Source organism: Podarcis raffonei, chromosome 8 (genome assembly GCF_027172205.1).
Source record: "Podarcis raffonei isolate rPodRaf1 chromosome 8, rPodRaf1.pri, whole genome shotgun sequence".
NCBI classification, from domain to species: Eukaryota; Metazoa; Chordata; class Lepidosauria; order Squamata; family Lacertidae; genus Podarcis; species Podarcis raffonei.
This window is the reverse complement of record NC_070609.1, coordinates 5,416,386-5,437,015: the sequence shown is the minus strand read 5'-3', so window position 1 is coordinate 5,437,015 and position 20,630 is coordinate 5,416,386. Positions and strand designations below refer to the sequence as shown.

At 44.6% G+C, this 20,630-nt stretch overlaps 1 protein-coding gene across 6 annotated transcripts in view; it reads left to right on the top strand.

Moving 5' to 3' along the window:
- The window catches only part of BICRA (BRD4 interacting chromatin remodeling complex associated protein), a 103,906-nt gene that overhangs the window by 78,117 nt on the left and 5,159 nt on the right, over positions 1-20,630 (top strand). For 2 of the 6 annotated variants that reach the window (XM_053397707.1, XM_053397708.1), the window contains 12 exons: positions 956-998; positions 1,484-1,549; positions 3,055-5,061; positions 6,483-6,806; positions 9,236-9,943; positions 10,640-10,967; positions 13,293-13,420; positions 14,214-14,339; positions 15,522-15,586; positions 16,258-16,406; positions 17,435-17,529; positions 19,645-19,747. In XM_053397707.1, coding sequence (XP_053253682.1) covers positions 956-998; positions 1,484-1,549; positions 3,055-5,061; positions 6,483-6,806; positions 9,236-9,943; positions 10,640-10,967; positions 13,293-13,420; positions 14,214-14,339; positions 15,522-15,586; positions 16,258-16,406; positions 17,435-17,529; positions 19,645-19,747 — 4,142 coding nt within the window. The remainder of the gene's footprint in view (positions 1-955; positions 999-1,483; positions 1,550-3,054; positions 5,062-6,482; positions 6,807-9,235; positions 9,944-10,639; positions 10,968-13,292; positions 13,421-14,213; positions 14,340-15,521; positions 15,587-16,257; positions 16,407-17,434; positions 17,530-19,644; positions 19,748-20,630) is intronic. The other 4 variants (XM_053397709.1, XM_053397711.1, XM_053397710.1 and 1 more) reach the window with 4 other exon arrangements.

Genomic DNA, 20,630 nt, shown 5'->3' with positions numbered 1-20,630 from the left:
GAAATGATGTTTTAGACCACGGATGGGGAGCTTCCACCCCATGAGCTAAATTAGGCTGATGAGGCCATTTCCCCCCAGCCACACCAACTTATGGGATGGGAGCCTCTCCCTACTAAAAGCAGGCAGAAATCTTAGTAGCTGCGGCTTGAATTCAAGCTGACGCTAGAAAGGAAAGGTTTAAAGTACAATTATTGAGCATGATCCTGCCTTTTTTCCTTTAAAGTTCTCACCTGTTGTCATATTGGAAGGTGGGCAGATCTGTGCATGGAGAGTGGGCCAGTTTTCTGGATCTTGCCTACCAATCAGATCCAGTTCCTCAACCCTGTATTGGACAGTAGATAGGTTTCTTACAGCCACAGACCAATGTAAGTTTATAAATAACATAATAAGGAAACCCAAGATTCATGGGGGAGCCAAGAGAAAAATTAATTTAAGATCTGCTTGAGACATAGCTCTCAACTTTTCCCTTTTCTTGTGAGGAATCCTATTTGGAATAAGGGAATTTCCCTTTAAACAAGGGAAAAGTTGACAGCTATGGCTTGAGACCAGAAAAAAAATGGCTACCAGTTCAGTAACGTAAGAAGAATAATTACTTAAAAAGTAAGAATTTCAGTGGGCCTTCCACTGGGTCTTGCAAATTTCAGGTAGCCTTGTGCCAATAATACTCAGCACTGACATATGATAACCATTAAATTCTATTCTATAAGCACCATGTAAATAGATTTTAGACATGGCTTGGTAATGAAGATCCTGAATAGAAAGGGAATACAAATGCGTTTGAGGACAGAAGAAGTGGAACCAAAACCAAGAAACCGTTGGAATCCCCCACCCACCCCCACCAACATATTGATAAGGATAGGTATAGGCTCATTTGTCTGTTTTGGTACATAAATAACAGCATAGCCCTTTACATGTTTACTTGTAAGTAAATTTCCTATGTCATTTCTCCCCCCAGTGATCCTCAGGCATTGAACGATTTTTTACATGGATCTGAAAAGGTGAGGACTTGCTCTTGTGTATGTTTCTTTAAATGCTTATGTTGATGCATGACTAATTAACAAATCAAAAAGCCTCCAACTTAAGTTACCTTTGGCTTGTATGTCTACAATGAAAGAAGTGACACAGAGAACAGAGGTGGTGCCAATCCTAGAAAAGAAACGCAGAGGGCACTGTTCTGCCAGTTGTTTTCTCTGAGACCTTTGAGGAATGAAGAATAAATGCAGTTAGAAAAAGACTTAGTAGTTACCTATGACAATTTACTTAATTTCTAATTCAAAGCAAAACTATTCCACCAGCACAACTGAGAACTTGTTTACAGTTCCTAGGAAGAAACCAAGCCACTGAAAGGAAGTTACCTAGTGCCTTGGTCCGTGAATGAACTGGTGCCCCTTTGTTTTTCCATTTCGTGTCAGCCTGACTCCTTGAACACTGTCAAGCTTAAATTTACATTCACATACAGTAATTTAAATCTTTTAAATTACAGATTGACAGTGATGATCTCTTGGACAACACAGGAGATGCAGCCAGTGCCTTCTTTGAGGGTGCTGGGGTATGTATTTTTCACCTCATTTTTACAGCACAGTTTATATCACTTTTAGAAAATCATGTCCTTTCTTTTACACATTTATCATTTTCATAATGCTCAATGCATGATGAAGCTATACAAGTTGTAATGTTACATTTCCACCATGGTGAGCACACACAATAGCAAAAAAAAAGGCAAACTGAACATAGGAAGGCAAACAGGCTCTGTTAATGTCTTAGACACCTGATAAAATTGTTTAAATGTCACAGAAAGGCAATAAGCAATGTGCAATCCTGGTTGCGTTCCCTTTATTGTTAAACAGAAGTGTATATAGGTGTTTGTACAAGGAGGCAGAGTAAGAGCAAAACTGATAGGAGTGGAAACCTCATTTCTCTCATGTCATCAGAAAAAAATCTGCATGTTCTACATTTGATTCTGAGCCTGGCATTTGTACGTGTGTTATAATGGAACAGTCAAAATAATTGAAAAGTATATTTTACTTTAGCCAGTTCTACAGAAAATGCAGAGGCTGAGGTGTCAAGGAAAGAGGGATCAGTGTAAGGAAAATTGTCCTAGAGACTCTTCATAGCCCTAATCAGTCTCCTGTGTGATATTCCTTATGTAGCTTCAAGAGTGATTTGATTTCACCCACACAGTTATTGGCACTGGACAATGGGTAGCAGCACAGAGCTCGGATTTGTGTGATTAGCCCACGTTTATTTTGAACCATTTGCTTGGAATGTTGGTTGTCTCTGGGTTTCACATTTGCTGTTCTCTTGCTGTCCTCTTCTGTCCTGATGCTTTGTTCTGCTCTGTGGAGAGGGCCTGATCACGGTGATCAGCTTAGTAAAGGTTGGAGGGTTGCAAAAGCTTGGGAAAGATTTCTTTCAGAATGAGGTCAAGAACTTCCATTTGTGTGCCTTGGGAACCTGGATACTGAAGTGCTTTTGTCTTATACCAGATGTTTTGTTGCAAGGTCTGATATAAGACAGAAAATGCTTACCAACCTTTGTCCAGCATAAGCAGCAGTCAATAGGGTTATGTGTGCACTGTAATAATGTATATTAAGGGCTGGTCTAGGGAAATCTATGGTTGCATCTCCTAACTCCACTCGCCCCCCCCCCCCACCTTTTTGCTTAAAAGCCCTTTGGCAAGGAAGGCTAATTTGGATTAGTGTCACTGAGGAGGGTTAAAAAAAATAAATCTACTCCTGCACTGTTTTCCAGCTTAAATCTCCTTCATCAGAGTGGTCTAGCTTTGTGGAGGGACAGGTACTTGCATGTGTGTGCTTTTTCACTTCTGTGGCTAACAGCAATTGGGAGGGCGGTTTAAATTTGAGAAGTAGCATGGAGGAAGGAGCTAAACCGTGTCTAATTTGGCCCCAAAAAATTAAAACCAAGAAAATGGTGCTGTTCCATAGCACCTAGAAAAAAGGCATAAACTGTTGAGCACAGAAAAATATATAAATTCTGTTTATCACTGAAAGCTTACTTTTTTCTCTGTGTGCTTAATCTTTACTCTTTTTTTAGCTGCACGTACAAGAAACCTCTGGCAATCATCTGAGCACTGAACAGAGCCAGCCCACAACAAGTGTTGACTTAGACTTCCTGGAAGATGACATCCTGGGGTCACCTTCAGGGGGCGGGGCCAACCTACAGAACTCAGACCAGCCCTGTGACATTCTCCAGCAGAGCCTGCAGGAGGCAAACATCACGGAGCAGACTCTGGAGGCGGAGGCAGAACTGGATCTGGGGTCTTTTCAGCTCCCTACGCTTCAGCCAGTTGTCCACACTGCCTCTGATGTCACACCACAGATTTTCTCTGGTGGAGCTGACCTTATTGGACTGCAGCAACCTGCGGTCTTGACTCATCAGGCATTGGTGCAGCAGTCAGTTGGAGCCGATGTTGTCAACAAGGCCATCAGCGTGCAGCCTTTCCTCCAGCAAGTTGGCTTGGGAAACGTCACCATACAGCCCATTTCCAACCTTCAAGGGTTGCCAAATGGGAGTCCCAGTGGAGCACTGGGCATTGGGCAGATTCAAGTGGTTGGCCAGCAAGTGATGGCGATTAACCAATCCGCTCAGCAGATCATCGCTAAGCAAGTTCAGTCTTCCCAAGTGGCCACCATGCCAGTTGGAAGTTACATCACTCAGACAGCAGCAGAACAGCAACAGGTCACCCTTACTTCGGCTGGGGTGTCTCCCCAGAATGCAGGCCTTGTCATCCAGAAGAACCTCCCAGCAGTAGCCACAACAACACTGAATGGAAGCTCCATGTTTGGGAGTGTATCTGCTACACAGGGCTCCCAGCCTCTGACAGTCACGTCAAACTTGAGCAGCCCGCTGGTACAGGCCCAAAACGTGATCATTCACCGGACACCCACACCAATTCAACCCAAACCCCCAGGAGTCCTCCAGCAGAAGTTGTATCAGATCACCCCTAAAACATTTTGCCCCAACAATGCTACCCTTACCATCCAGAACGAGGCTGCCCTCCAGCAACAGAAGGCCCAGCAGAACCTAACATTTATGGCAGGCAAGGCTGGGCAAAATGTGGTGCTCTCTGGATTCCCCCCAGGTCTGCCTGCCAACATGTTCAAGCAGCCCCCGCCACAGCAGCAGGCCCTTAGCAAACCCATGAGTGTCCACTTGCTGAATCAAGGCAGCAGTATTGTTATCCCAGCGCAGCATGTCCCCCAGGCAATGCTACAGGGTCAAAACCAGTTCCTTCTCCCGGGACAGCTCACCGGCACTTCGGCAGTCCAGATTCCCCAACAGCTGTCAGCCTTGCAGGCTAATATGGGTGGCCAGATCTTAACCACCTCGCATCCTAGTGGGCAGACTCACATCATCACCAGCCAAGGGCCTGGCGGGCAGCTAATAACGAATCAAGCGCTGCCTGCCCAAATCCTCACCAATCAAAACCTGGCAAGCCAACTAAACCTGGGGCAGGTACTGACGTCGCAGAATGCACATGGCACTGCCCACATTCTCTCTGCTCCTATCCAGTTGCAACCTGGACAGGTTGGCCAGCCGACACTCTTCCAGATGCCTGTCTCTCTAGCCGGTAGCCTGACAACTCAGAGTCAGCCCACCATCACAGCCTCCCTGGCCAGCGGTGCCATTAATCAGACAGGTCAGACTGTTATCCAAGGAGTCACCCTGCCTAACCAAGTGGCTATGTTGAATGCCACCGAGAACCTCAACCAAACTGTGACCATCCAAGCACCCCCTAGTGCCAGCAGCCAGAGCCCAGGTCTCATTCAGCCACAGCCGACCTCCAGCACCAACCTGCTGCCAAGCAGCGACCAAGCCAACATATTAACCGTCCAGTCCACTTCCCAGTCCTCGGCTCCTTCCCAGCTTCAGCTGAATGTACAGCAGCAAACTCCGCCACCTCAGCAGCCAGCACAGCTACCCGTGACTTCGCAGCCCAGTCCCAGCTTGGTGGCATCTAGTCCTGAAAAGATTATCTTGGGCCAGGCAGCTGCTGGAACCATCATCTCCCAGGATTCTATGCAGATGTTCCTGCAGCAGGCAAGTGAAAGGTTTCCTAGAATTACAGCTAGTTTGGTTAGTTTGTTCTCTCTGTCCATACATGTTCCAGGTTATTAAGGAAATATTAACTGATAACGTCAAGGAAGTTGTGTGGCCATGACTCCATGAAATCATCAAAGCTTTAAAAAACCAAAACCAGACAGGCTTCTTGACCTCATGATAGCTAAGCGGTCAAGAAGATGTCTGCCAAAAAATGGGGGTGAGCCAGAGATAGTAGAAGGTTGGGATGATCTTCCAGTCATTAAAGAGCAGAGTTTTCAATGTCCTGCACTGCTCTAGTCCTTGTTCTCTTCCAATACTTCTCTCCTTGCAGCCCCCCATCCCCCAATTCAGCAACCTCTGCAAAACAGAGTTTGTCCCAATAGGTGATGCAGCTTAAGTAGGTTTATGTCAGTTTCCTAATATTCACATATGATAAATTGTTATGATAAAATTCAAATTTCCCAGCTGTAGAACTGAGATGGAGTAATCGCTGTGGACATCTAGCCCCATTCCACCCCAAAGAATAACAATATGGGTGTTTGTTTGTTTGTTTCCACCTGAATCAAATTTCCACAGTTTGGCTGCTCACAGGAAGGCAGGAGAACAGTTTGTGTGTTTTTGCTATTCATGTGGCACTGTTGTGAACTAAAGGTAAAGGTAAAGGGACCCCTGACTGTTAGGTCCAGTTGCGGATGACTCTGGGGTTGCGGCGCTCATCTCGCTTTATTGGCCAAGGGAGCCGGCGTACAGTTTCCGGGTCATGTGGCCATCATGACTAAGCTGCTTCTGGCAAACCAGACCAGCGCACAGAAATGCCATTTACCTTCCCGCCAAAGTGGTACCTATTTATCTACTTGCACATTGATGTGCTTTTGAACTGCTAGGTTGGCAGGAGCTGGGACCGAGCAACGGGAGCTCACCCCGTCACAGGGATTTGAACTGCTGACGTTCTGATCGGCAAGCCCTAGGCTCTGTGGTTTAGACCACAGCGCCACCCGCGAAGTAGTAGTGAAGATAATTCTGTGATTAAAAATAGTCTTATGCAAGTGGGCCCAGACCCCTGTTTGAATGTGAAGTATAGGTTATATGGCTTCCATTGACTGTGAGCCTCATATATCACAAAGGAGCTTGCTTGCTTGCTTGCTTCTTTGCCCTAAAAGCAAATTCTTTGAAACTTGGCGTCAGGCGTGACCTTCTGCATATTCTTTATTTTTGTGTCTTTCACATTATGAGTTGCCGAGAGGGGAAGTGGGGGCTCTGAAACCAGAATTTAGGATGCAATTCTAAGGCCGTGTCTGCTTGGGGGAGCGAGACTCAGAGCATGTGCATACACAGTCATCAGCATTGACAAATAGTGGGTGGTAGAAGCAGGTAGTTATCATAAATGTGGTCCATGCTAAATCTCTTGGAAATTTCAGAAGGATCGGAGCCAGCAGCAGCAACAGCAGCAGCAGCAGCAGCAATTTTATTCACCAGCCCTGAAAATGCAGCAGGAGAGCAGTATGAACGAATCCACAGTACCTCCCCACCTGCCTATGCCTCTGCCCATCTACAGCATAGCCACCACCGCCCTCAGCACCACAAGCAGTGTCCCAGCCTCGGTGATAGTCAGCAGCAGCGTAGGCGCAGCCCTGCAGCCGCCTGCCAGCCGAGAGCTGAGCCAGAACCACAACCTGCCGCCGGTGGAGTCCAAAGTACCTCAGTTCTCAGCCGGCCCTCCCCAGCAGGCAATGGCTTGCCAGGTAGCCCCTTACCTGTTTGCAAATCCACAAAGTCGCCTCGCTTTGGCCTGTCCTCCTGCCTTGAGCCCTTCTGTCTAACATGTCTGGCCATTCTTAGTCTTCCCTTCAGCTTCTTGCTTTCTCCTGCACATTCTCTGTGCAGAATGCGTACACACACACACACAGAAATATTAGCATCTCATTTCGGTTCGCACTTGCATTCTCCCACACTTCAAAACAAAGGCAAGGCTTGGGTGTTGGTGGTGACACAATTTTGAAAATAGCAATGAAGTCTCCCCCTTGTGGAAGTTGGTGAACAATACAGGAGGAATGAATATTTTCATTAATGTAGTTACCTCCTGCCTAGCAACTAGGAGGACCACTGACCGTTACATGTAAGGTTACCATGTGTTTGTGTTCATTTTTGCTGTCCCTTTAGCAATACCCTGACATACAGAAATGAGACATATGAAAGAAAGTGACAGAAAAAGCTTTGCTTAGTTCATTTCTTCAGGCCAGGCTGGGGGGGCAGGGAGCACTACCTACTTGTTAGTGCACTAATTAATATCTTTAATACTGGTGTACTTCCATGGAGTAGTCAGTTTGATCCTGAACTCAGACACACAAATACTAGGGAGAGAGACAGAGGTATGGATGACACACTGAGATGTAGACATAGAATCCCCCCCACCTTTTAGGTTACCGCAGAAATGCTAAAAAGAAAGAAAATGGTTATTCATTTAAAAATTAAACAACTGAAACATTATTTGGAACTTTTCCTAAGCACAATCATAAATTATAATCTATATTTTATATTTTATATTTTCCAAACTTGTTTTAGTCTCCTATAAATAGATATTGTGAACCATGCAAAGATTACTATGGTGCCACCTGTATCTGCAAAGAATGGATCTAAGTTTTAAAACATGCACCTTCCTTGCCTCTGTGGTGAATATTTTGAAGGTTTATATACAGTTCTGAATTCCTCTCTTCTGACCAGTAAAGCTCGGTAAAACTGGCATGGAATCTAGCTTTCTTATAACAAAAAGCAATCACATCCTCTTTTAAATAAAATAATAATTTGTTCTGCTTTGGAAAAAAGCAACAGATAGAGATAAACAATCTGCATGTACTGATGGTGGATGGTTTAGTTCACAAAGAGCTTTACTTACCTCTTTCATTATGCCCAAATTAAGAACAAGAAAAAAGGAAAGATGGAAATGGCATTATGGCCTTTCTATAGCATAAAGAAAGACCATTGGTTCCTTTTCTGAAGGAATTTACAACCCAAGGGATGGGCACATCTGATTTCAGGCAGATTATGTTTTCATTTTTTAGCACATGGGTGAACACACAACAATCCAAAAATAGGTAAACACCTCTAGGATTGGCCAAAGGCTTTTCCCCTCTTACTGATCCTGTTGCCAGACTGTGGCCATCGCCTGTTTGTCTCTTTTCCCTGTTGCTGCTCTTGCTTGCTTCCCTTTCGATCCTAACTAACCCTGAGAGGTGGTGGTTCTGCTGCTGCTGCTGCCTTTTCTTGCTTTTCTTCCCGTCTTCTCCTCTGTCCCTCCAGAGCTGTGCACTGCACTTGTGGTATGTTGCCGTCTCCTACCAGAATGCGTATCTCTTTCCTTCCTGTATATATTGTTCTTTAAGCAGAGAAAAGTATTACTTGCAAATTGAGTGTCATAAATTCTACTTGCGTGTTAGTAATGTTGCAAATACTGTAGTGCAAGCTGTACAGGAGTTAGTAGAGGACTTGCTACTCTGTAGGGGTGCCCTAGGCAGGCTGGAGAAGTGGCATTTAATACAACAGAACCCAGGGAGATTTTGTTGCCCAAGAGAGGGTGACTGGGCAGATTGAAAGGGTGGGGTGTGTATTTGTCTAATGGAAATTAGAGGACATGAACACCCTTCTCCCTGTTCCCCAAAATATTGAAAGAAGCCAGCTACTTCCTGCCTTCCTTAGGATAAGATTTTTGAGATAAGCTTTTTGTTTAGCCATTTGACATTTTAAGAAACACTTTTTGGTACCTTCCTTGTATTTATTTCTCCGTTGCCTTGGTCACTATGGTTTAAAAGGCAAGATCTTTTCAAGCAACATCTTTTACAGCCAAGCTTTGCAAACAAGCCGAGGCAGTGAAATAAATTTGGCAGGTACCTACCAGTATTCCCAGTGGGACAGCATGAGAATCTGACACCGTGCCCCAGAAAGCTTCCCCTCCTGTTTCAGGGTCTCTCACAGTGTGAACTGGTGATGAAGGGAAGGAGGAAACAAGTGGCCTCATTGACTCACGAAGCTGGCAATTGCGAGCTTTGGACTTAATAATTCTTGGCTGCTTCTGCTGGATTGCGGTGCCTGGGCACCTCAGAGTATCTTCACAAGAGACTTCTAACCCAGTTTACTCTTTCCTTTCTTTCCCCCCCACCCCAACTCCTTTTTTCAGTTGCCTTCAGGGCAGCAGAAACTTCCCGGAGCCTCCCCGTCCCATTCACTACCTCATCCTTCTGTGGGGGAGAGCCCCCAGCTCCAGCCCACACACCTCTCACAGATGCAGTCCCCACACCAGTCCCGCCCTCCGTCTCAGCCTCAGCCACTGTCCCGGCCACCGTCCCGGCCTCACTCCAGGCCTCCTTCCCAACCACAGACTTTGTCCAGGCCTCCTTCCGAGCCCCTGTCCCGGTCCTGCACCCCCCAGACCCAGATGCAGAATCTGTATGTGATTCAGAATCAGATTGCTTCCTCTCCTCACGGTCCCAACCAGCATCCTCTGCGGCCCCCCTCGCAGCCTCAGGTATCATTCCAAGCACCACAGGCCCAGCCAGAGGGGCAGCCTCAGCTGGCAACCCCTCCACATCTGCAGCTACAGGTCCAGCTTGCTCCACAGCTCCAGCCGCAGGCAGAATCCCAAGTGCAGGCCCGGCTACAGCCCCAGATTCAGGCTGCATCTGAGGTCCAGCACACCCATTCCCCCCATTTCCAGCTTCAGTTCTCTGCCCAGGGCCCCATCAAGCCCCCCACCCCGACCCAGGCGCTTCATCTGACGCCGGAGCAGCAGAGGAGTTTTCAGATGGTTCCGAATCAGTTCCAGGCTCTTTCTGCAATTCCAGCACCCATACCTCAGCAGAAGCAGTTAATGGATCGGTTTCAGCAGGTAAAGCAACCACATTCCATAGAAACTGGTGGAAAAGGGAATCGGGTTAATTGTGAAGCCCTCTCACTGCGACAAAATGATTCCATCTGTACAAAATAGGGTGGTATGGCCTCGGCTCATTCATTATGTTTATGGGCAATTGGCTGTACCAAGGAGACCCCAGCCACCAGGCCTGCCTCAAAGACACTCTTTGCACACACACCCCTTCCAAATACCCATTCCATTTCAAATGTGGGCAGCCCCCCCAGCCAATATTGTCTTGTTTTTCCATTCATAATTTTTTTCTTAACAGCTGGATGCCTACCCACCAAAATGCTCTTTGAAAACTTTACAGGAACTCATCCTTGAGCATGGCCTACTTGGCCATGGATACGCAGGACGAACCAACTATTTAAATGCCACCACCAGATGTCAGAGCTCTAAGGTCTATGCTCTTACTGCCTGTGGGTGCTTCTAGCCACCAGGAGGCCAGGCAGTTCCCTGTGCTGATAAAAGGCCAGCTCTTGCCTTTGACTTCTCCACCAGTTAAAAACAGACATCAGTGTCTCTTAAGTGCGAGGGCCTTATATTGAGCACCTTAAGCAAGGAAGATGGAAAGGAAGTTGCAGTAGAAAAGAGCTTTTGACATAATTTGGCATGCTCACGGTGTTGCCAGTGGCTTTCGTGGGTTATTCTCTGGCTTTTTATTCTATGCAGATGCCCCAGGGGATTATTCTACAAACGAAGCAGCCAACTTCCACTAGCCAAGCACCGCCTGTGCTGAGCCAGTTCAGCAGCCAGCCCTCCTCAGTCTTGGTTAGCAGCCAAGGACAGCAGGTCACAGTATCAACAAGCCAGGCACCACCAGTTCACAGCCATGCTCCTGTGCCTGCCACCGTTCAGCCTTCCAATGCAGTTTCGAGCAAGGCGGCTCCAGTGCTTGAAAAGGGGCAGGTCCAGAGAGGAGGAGGAGGAGGGCAGCCTGCACAACCTACATCACTCCTCCAGCAACAAACACCTGTGTTGGTCAAATCGGCATCAATATGTACGTTGATAAAACGCTGTTTTGTGTATGCTTGCGGGGCTGGATTTGGGGGAGAGGAGGACTGCATTGTTTTATCAATCTTTCCGAGTGTTGCTGCTTGTCTTTTGCTCCATATGTTTGTGTATATCTGCCTGTTGGTAAATAGTTTCTTTTCCCCTGTGCCGTTCACTCTTCGAACCATGTGCGTGCATGCATCTGTCTGTATGTGCAGTCCAGTGTAGAAAGCAAAGGAAATATGTGCAAGCTTTGCAGAAGATAATGGTTTTTTGAGACACCTGACTAGTGTGAGAAACTGCCGAGTAAAAGTTGCAGTGTTCAGCTTCATGCAAAATGGGGTGCTTTTTCATCCCCGGTTGTTAGGACTGGCCTTGCTACAAGGCAAGTAGAGGTGCCCACATCAGGTACTGCAGCCCACCTTCCTGTCCCTTGCAGTTGCTGAGGGTTTTTCCTAGGTTTTGAGAAGAGGGTTCATGCCACAACGACACAGGAAATGAGTTGTTGATGGCAGGCGACACGGTCAATAATTATTCCCAATGCCAATAATAGCCAATGTATATAAATAAATGAATATGGCACTGGTATGTGTGCATTCCACAAAAAAAGATTTAAGCCACCCCAAATCAGATATCCATACCTCCAGGAAAGTGTCCTCTATGATATGGCATAGAATTGAGTGCAGATCAATTCTTTGCTTTGGAATCAATGATCCGTCAAACATTTGGAGTGGCTCAAAGCTTATTGTGGGGAGCACACAGCCAGTTTCCTCCCACCTTGGCAATTGCAGGCATCACCTCACTTACGCAGGAGTTACATTTCGGAACTGTATATGTTGTCCTGTGCTTTTTGCTTATGCATTGTTATCTGCCCAGAGATCACCTTATAAAGGGCAAGATATAACACTCATAAACACACACGTGTATATATATTATATATGTCACTAAGTTCTGTGAGGAGAAGGAGAAGGAAAAAGATAGACTCAGGAGTAATTGCCCTTTCTATTACCCAGAAACTGGAATAAACTACTACTGACCCTTTATATTTTTTCCTCTCCGAAATTAAGATCCCAATCAATTCCTCATGCAAGTTTGCTCCAACTTGGATGGGTTTTTAAGACACGTATTTGAATTTTTTGGGCTTTTAAGGTTTTGATGCCTTATCTCCCAAATCACGAGAGATAGAAACTTGTTCCTCCCCCCCCCCCCACGTTTTTAAAAGCAAGAATCCTGTTACACCCCCTCCCCTTCCACACATGAAAGTCCAAATTCCATGTGGAATTCTGCCTGCCTGCCTGCCATGGCCAGGGGAAAGAAGGCTTCCATTGTTTTTTTCCAGATTGATTGAAAAACCAAACAAGATCTGACTTAGCAACATTATTCCCCCCACTCCCCGTTGCTCTCAACTTTCCCTGCAGTATTCTTCCCCCTGCTCTTCCACATAAGATTCAAACATCTAGCCCTTTCTCCGTTATTGTGCTCATTAAAGATTCCTTGGCACATTTCCTGAGAGCAGGAATGTTAGCCCTGCTGGCCTGGCTAACCTCCAATATGAATAATGGCCTTCTCCCAATCCCTTGCAATGGAAGGGCAGAGACTCTTTGCTTTCTTCACTGAACTGGTGGAGCAATCAAAGGGTTGGCTTTGGATGCAAGAGCTAGGATGGCCAGCTACGGAATGTCAGGGACTGCTGTAGTCTCCAGACATCCTTCAGGATGGTCGGTATCCATTTTTTAAAATGCTGCCTTTTAGGGCTTTACGTTTATGTACTTGGGAGTAGCCTGGTCATAATCGAGGGGGAGAAAAGAACATTAGGAGTCAGACAGACTCTTTCAGAAGCCAGCTTGGATGGAAAAAGAAGTTGAAAGTGCCAGCAAGGGGAGGTAGCCTGTTCTTGCTGATATGCTCTGGTATCTTATCTTCTCCCTTCCGTTTCCTCCTGGCAGTGGTTAAATGAGAGGAGCCAGGCCTTAAATCACCCTGGAAATCAAACCTCGTTTCTATGTTTGGCTTCTGGTTGCAAGGGTAGGGGAGAAGGTGGCCACCAAGTTCCGCCCATGACTGCAAACATTGTGTTTGTGGGGAGAGGGAGAAAAGCTTGCTCCCACAATCTTCAGTCCATCCACTCCCTAGCTACGGGTTTTTTAGGGACCAGTGATGCTCAAGCATCTGTAAAAAAAAGAAATTGCACCACCGGGCACCATATAGAAAATCCAAAAGAGGGATGTAGGACTCAAACTGAGATGCCAGACACTATGTTTTACAACTTGAAAATGTTCCACATATCATTTTGAAATCTCACTCGCTTGTGTTTTCTTCCCCGTTTCTCTAGCTATTGCTGCTGCAGCTCCTTCAGAGAGTAAAACATTTTCCAGCAGCGCCACAACCATTTCTGGAGGGAAAGCAGCCACTGGGCAAGCAAAACCTGCAGGTCCTCTTGCCATTCAGCAGCCAGTTCAGGTGGGATTGTTAAAGCAAGCTAAGGATTCTTTGCAACAAAACATACCCATGCTAATAATTGCCTAGTGTTTATTTTTAGCACCAGCAGTATGAGTCTTGCTTAAGCTTTGTATTGATTATAGAATCAACACTGTCTCACATAGAAGGTTTATTAGCAGTAGATGTCACTGAGCTATCACTCTTGGGGCCAGATCATCCATATGTACATCCATATATACATATTTATTTTTCAGTATGATATATAGTGAATTATTTATAGTTTTTGCCTAATAGACTAAGTAGTTATTCATGATTATTGTTAGTAAATAATAATAATAATAATAAATTAATTGTTTATTATTTATACCCCGCCCATCTGGCTGGGGTTCCCCAGCCACTCTGGGCGGCTTCAAAAAAAAAATTAAAATACTGTAATACATCAAACATAGTTAACATAGTTAAACTTAAATAGTTCCAACAGCGTAGTTTGAACTACTATCTAGTTGCAGTAGTAAACATGTTGCTCTTTTGTGCTCTACCATCAACTTTTGCGATTTATGAAAATAACCTAAAGTATATCTTTCCATACTCAGGGCTTTGCAGTGCTTTAAATTTACATGGCTCTTTTAAAAATGCTGTAGTTATCCACATAGCTAAGGGTTTGCAACTGCAGCACTGAAGAATTCTGATACCTGTCTCCACAAGCGTTGGCAATGCTGTAACTGTGTTGCTGCTAACTTCCTTTGTGTGTCTGGTTCTAATTCATTACAATCGAATTCATTACAATCCAACAACCTTCTTGTTTCTTTGGCAGACAAAGCCTGGAGTCATTAGCTCTGTGTCAGGCCTGAATCTGGGGAAAGGTCCGTTGCAGCTCCAGGTAGTTGGAAAGGGCTTGCCTCAACTCATGCCTTCAGCCCCATCCCAAATCCAGCAGCAGGTGAGCCTATGCACTAGCACGCCACTTTTATTCATTCATTTAAATATTTTTGGCAAGCTGTTTCAGCCAAATCATATCCCTTGAATCATTTCAGCCAAAAGAAAACCTCCTGCAGCTCAAACCCATTAGATCTAGTGCTGCCCTCTGGGGCAGTAGCCCTTGTCCTCTTTTGTGCAACATTCTGCAGAAATTTGGAGTGTGCTATCATGCCTGCCAAGGGACGTGGGTGGCGTTGTGGTTTAAACCACAGAGCCTAGGGCTTGCCGATCAGAAGGTCGGCGGTTCGAATCCCCGCTACAGGGTGAGCTCCCGTTGCTCGGTCCCAGCTCCTGCCAACCTAGCAGTTCGAAAGCACGTGAAAGTGCAAGTAGATAAATAGATACTGCTCTGGCGGGAAAGTAAATGTTTCCGTGCGCTGCTCTGGTTCACCAGAAGCGGCTTCGTCATGCTGGCCACATGACCCGGAAGCTGTACACCAGCTCCCTTGGCCAATAAAGCGAGATGAGTGCCGCAACCCCAGAGTCGGCCACGACTGGACCTAATGGTCAGGGGTCCCTTTACCTTTTATCATGCCTCCCTTCAGTCTTCTCAAAGCTAAACAGTCCTTCAGCCTTCCCTCATATGACTTAGTATTCCATACTTCTAACCATCTTTTTTGCGAGACTAGACATCTTTCTGCAGGGCCTGCAAAACAGAGCTGTTCCGCCTGGCCTTTGGTTTGGACTGTCTGGCCCTTATGTTTCCCTCCCCTTATGGTTTTGATCTATGGGCTTCTTTTAAAATGAGGCTTCATTTTAAATTGCATTTTAACCTGTATTTTAAATTGGGGTGTTGTTTTTTCCTATTACATTTTTACTGTAATTTTACTGGTGTTAGCCTCCCTGAGCCCGGCTCTGGCCCGGGAGGGCAGGGTATAAATAAAATTTATTATTTATTATTATTATTGTCCTCCTTTTGAACCTGTTCCAATTTGTCTGATGGTTCTAAGGATTTGTGAAACCTCCCATCACTTTCTACGAAGGTCTCTTACTACACTGATATGTTGGCAATTAGCGTTGCCATAATATGATTAGCATCTTCACCAGAAGGCTGGCCACTTACAAGCAGGAGGTGCTTTTCTTTGTGGCCTCAAATTCACCTGTTGCTCTTTGTTCTTACGTTGTTGTTTTTTCTCCTTGCCAGTATGAGGGCAAGCTTGGAAACCTGAAGAAGCCCCCTCCCATGCTACAGCCCAGCAAGGAAGCTTGGTGAGTCTCTACCAGAGCCCCTCAACAAATATGCAGTCCTAAGAACAGAAGCAAAGCAGTGGAATGCTAGTGTTTATCAGGGTGGGGACCTGGAGCTGGCCGGTGGGTCGAATCCAGAACTGGCCCACCCTCCACAAACCACTTTTTACAGGGAGGTGGGGTCACTCACCTGTCAAATCACCTGATGCCATATGACATCGGGTGATTCAACTTCAGAGGAAGAATCAGAAGTGCACTGCAAGTGCACTATGGATTCTTTCTTCTTCTGCAATCCCAGCTTGAGTTCTCAAGCTGCAAGAATTCCTGCCGAAAGCGGAATGCAAACCCCACTTTGGGCAATTATTAGCTCTGCTCAGGAGCTCTAGAGTGGAACCAAATTTAAAAGACACTAAATGGAATCCCCACGTGCAGAGGAACAACCTAAGTTCTTTGTTCCTTTGTAGCCATATATATGATTTCTTACCCAGTCTTCACCTTGAGATCCCATGGCAGGTTATAACAATGAAATCTACAATCATAGAACAAACATAACCATTACATGGAGCAAAGTGGTACTGCTAGCTGATATTTGATATCTGCTAGGGGGCAGGTGAGCATGGTTGGGGGGAAACAACCTCATGGGCCAAATTAGCACCCTTGACAAACTCAATCTTTCTTGCTGCTTCCTTTAGTTTCTTGGAACAGCTGCATAAACACCAAGGAGCAGTGCTGCATCCTGACTACAAAACCTCATTTCGGTCATTTGAAGATGCCTTACAGAGGCTCCTACCATACCACGTATACCAAGGAACATTGCCTTCTCCCCATGACTATCGGAAAGGTGAGTTTTGTCTGGGATTCTCCTGCATCAGATGCAAAGAGATGGATTGACTCTTGTTTCCCATAGCTTGTCTGCTAATTGTCCAAGCATTAGGGTTGGACAACCCCCTTCTATTAAACCCCACTTCTCTGTATCCTTACTGATGATCATAATCCTAAAAGTAAAAGCTAAGATAAAGTAAAAGCTAAGTTCCCAAAGTACTTCATGTGCATAAAGTAATTGTTCTCCTTGAGGGCTCAGTCCTACCATCCCTGCTATGCTCACTGGATTGTGGGTGCTGTGAACTGGGTATCTTCTAGGGCTAGGCCCATAGGATTGCAGTGGGAATGAAGAAGAACACCTACTCCAGTTAAATCCAGAATCCTGAATTCCTAATAGGTTAGTACACCTACTCTAAGCTACCCTTTTGCGTTTTTTATTTTTGCGTCTTTGATGCACATAGCTGTGCCATGTGGGTACATGTTTGTGTATACAGGTTTTAAACTTTCTAGATTGCTTCATGCATCTTGATTAAAATAGGCCCTTGCTTGTGAAAATTCATTCCAAAATAAACTTGCCAGTCTTTCATATACTTTCTTTGCAGTTAAAGAGAAATATGGCTACCATTTTAGAAATACTTACATTAGGAAAGGGGAGGAATGTTAGGGAGGAATGTGTGTGTGTTGTCTGGAAGGAAGCAAGATCCCTTTTTCTCCGGCAAAGTGTTTCTCAAGAGGTATCAGGAGGAAATGTTTTAAAATTGATGAATGACTTATAGATAGATAAAAGAGGATTTACTCTACTCAACCATTTTGGGGACAGGCTATAACAATATATAAAAGTCATAGCAGAAATTGGTAATTGTGCAGGTGATGTGTAGGGAGAAGGGATGAATGTATTTTGAAATGATAGTTGGAAAAGTTATTTTATTCTCCAGCAGCAAGAAGGGTTTTCGTTACAGCAGATCCCATTCACACGAGGCAATCATATAACCACCACCCCCTCTCTCTCTCCCTCCCTCCCTCCCTTCCTGCTCTGCTTCTTTCTAGTAGATGAAGAGTTTGAAATGGTGTCTACACAGTTGTTGAAACGCACACAAGCCATGTTGAACAAATACCGCCTGCTGCTGTTGGAGGAATCCCGGGTAAGCATTTCTTCTCCAGCTTCCTCTTTGAACAGATCGTTTTCCAACAAGTATCCTGATCTAATCCTGGCCTTTGCCAGGAACGCTCAGCCGGCTGATAACATGGTTGTGTTTGGGAGGAACCTGTTGCAATCGTATGGTACACTCTGAGTTTGGTGTGTATTTTTAAAATTATTATAATAAATGAATATGATGGAGAAGTGATCTTGTAGGAAAAGAAGAATAGGCAGGGTTCTACATATGTTGCCAAAACCTCCTCATTTTCTCCCAAAGAAAGCAAAGTTCTGTGCCTAGAATGAGCTAATGCAAGTCAGTACAAGACACTGGTGTGGTTTATTTGCAAAGATTTTCCCGGTTTGTATTATTTCTTCTGAACCAGATAGTTGAGACTTTGCAGAGTTTGGGTGGGAGATCCTTAGGAGAGGGGGTTGCGTTGCAGGAGTGGACTGGTGGCAAAAAGAGGAGGTTGGGCAGGTTGAGGGGCTGTAAGGAAATGGGAGATTAAATGACTGATGGTAACAAGGAAGAGACTGGTGAAGGGCAAAGACACCCTTGTCCTTGAATGCCGGAACATGAACAGTGCTTGCATATTTTAAAATACGTATCTCCACCACTATCAGGGCTAGAGGCTTCTTATGTGTCGGTTTACATGTGGATTTCCACTTGCACTCATCTGTGGAAAATGAGCAGCTCTGTACAGTAGATTATACCCATTGCCAGCTTGTTTAAACCCATATCAGTTCATAAAAAAGAAGTGGACAATAGTGATTATTTTGCAGGTGGGAGATTGAAACCAGCCCCATCCTTTGAGCGTTGCAGAGCCGCCCTGGTGGGTTGCCAAGGATTCCCTTGCTTAGGAATGCCCCACGCTTGACCACATTTCCTCCCATTTGACATGATTGCTGGGCTAGTTGGGGGTTTTGCATTTATTATGTACAAACAAAAGGAAATGCAGTAGAACAAATGTAACAGTTCTTTCTCCTGCCACTGGCTTCTTAATAATAATAATAATAATAATAATAATAATAACAACAACAACAACAACAACAACAACAACAACAACAATAATAATTATATCCCGCCCTCCGCAGCTGAAGCCGGGCTCAGGGCGGCTAACAACAATAAAATAATCAGTTAATATGGATCCTTTCTTTCTTTATTTATTTCTTTTGAATTTATTTTACGACACACATACAAACATTAAACATAATAATAATAATACATAATCAACACTAAAACTTACAAAAAACATACAGAAATACAACTAAAACATTGTTACTTACAAAAAATTATACAAACAAATGAACATCAATATATATACCATACTTCATTTCTTCTTTCCTTCCAATTGACTTCCTTCATCCTCAACACAGTTCTCTCTTCGTTTTTGGTAAACTATTTCCTTCTTAATTTCTTATTTTTCTTTCTATTTTTGACTTACATACCTCAATTTATTTTTCAGAAGTTAATCGAAACAAGTCCAAGTATTAATTCGAGGGCACTGCTTTTTAAGATATTCTCTATATTTTTTCCAATCTTTTTGAAATTTTTGTTTGGGTTGATCGCTGATAGCTTCAGTCAATCTGACCAATTCGATATAATCCAATAATTTATCTTGCCATTCTTTTTTTCTTTTTTCTTTTTTGTCTGTGTTATTTCTTTTTTCCATTTTTTGGCAATTAATGTTCTCGCGGCCCCTGTAGCATAAAATAATATTTTTTTGTTTTCTCTGGCTTATCTCTGTATCAAGTATCCCCAGTAAGAAAAGCTTCTGTTCTCTTAATAAAATTTTGTTTGAATATTTTCTTTAGCTCCTCATATACCATATCCCAGAAGCCCTTGATTTTATCACTGTCCACCATATATGTATGAGTGTCCCCTCTACTTAATTACACCTCCAACACAGATTTGATTGTTTCTTACTTTCATCCTTGCCACAGCCTTATAAATGTACAGAAGCCACCGCCCTGAGGAGCGTCAGTCTAAATGTCAACAGTGAGGGAGGCAGCAAAGGGAAGGAAGTTCCCAACAATATGTAGATTGGGAGGGGGGTTTCATGAGGCTCAGGTTGGCTTTGCCTTCCCCATGACACAATATTTTGTCCTCCATTGGCAGAGAGTCAGTCCTTCAGCAGAGATGGTGATGATCGATCGAATGTTCATACAGGAAGAAAAGACCACCTTAACTCTTGATAAACAGCTGGCAAAGGAGAAGCCAGGTGAGGAAAGACGCGTTTCATTTCCTTGTGTAGCTTGCTTATTCCAGTGTATGTGTTTCCTCCACTCCCTGCCCTTGTGCTTTTGAGAAAATGCCAACTGTCTTTCTCTTATCAGCGACCGCCACATCTGCCATTAAGGACTTCCAGGGCAGAGGACTGACTCCCAGGCAGGCTTGACCTCCAATATTTCTCATCTCAGTTTGGATGATCATATCTCAGTTTAGTAAACCAAGATAGAAAGCATCTCTGGCACACAGCCCCATCTCTCCTCCCTTCGCAGTGCACCTTTGCAGAATGCAGAACCTGAAACAGGAGACTTTAGATATCAACGGTCTGAAGATGGTTTAAGACCCAGAATTCCAAATGTAGTAACCAGAGTTTCCTGGTTCAGAAGGAAAAAAACAAGTGTGCTGCGAAGGTAAGAGAGAAGTGGCTGGGTGCCCCGTCAAAAAAGGCTTAAAGGTGTTATCCGAATGCATGATGTGTGGTCAGTGAGTAGCCCACAGAGCAATTTTATCTGGCCCCCCCACAAAGTTTTAATCAAGGTATGGTAAAATGTTTTTTGAACCACTGTTTCACTTATAAGGAAAATAAACAACAAATCCCCTGTGTTTTGTATCAATATTTGTGTGTGAGATAGCAAAACAGTTTCTGGAAGCCAAAGAAGCATTGGTTTGACTGAAAACCTGCCTCCTGAGGGGGAATCTTACAAGAAACACATTTGTGATCTATCACCTGAGTGCATGCACTCCATATCTGCGAAGCTTTTGCTCTGAGGTGATGCCAATATTATTATAGAGAGTCGGCATCTGTGAAAGAGTCTGAATTGTTCCAGCTTGTAACTGGAGAATAAAGTGGCCCGTGACACTAAAGAAGTGGCCAT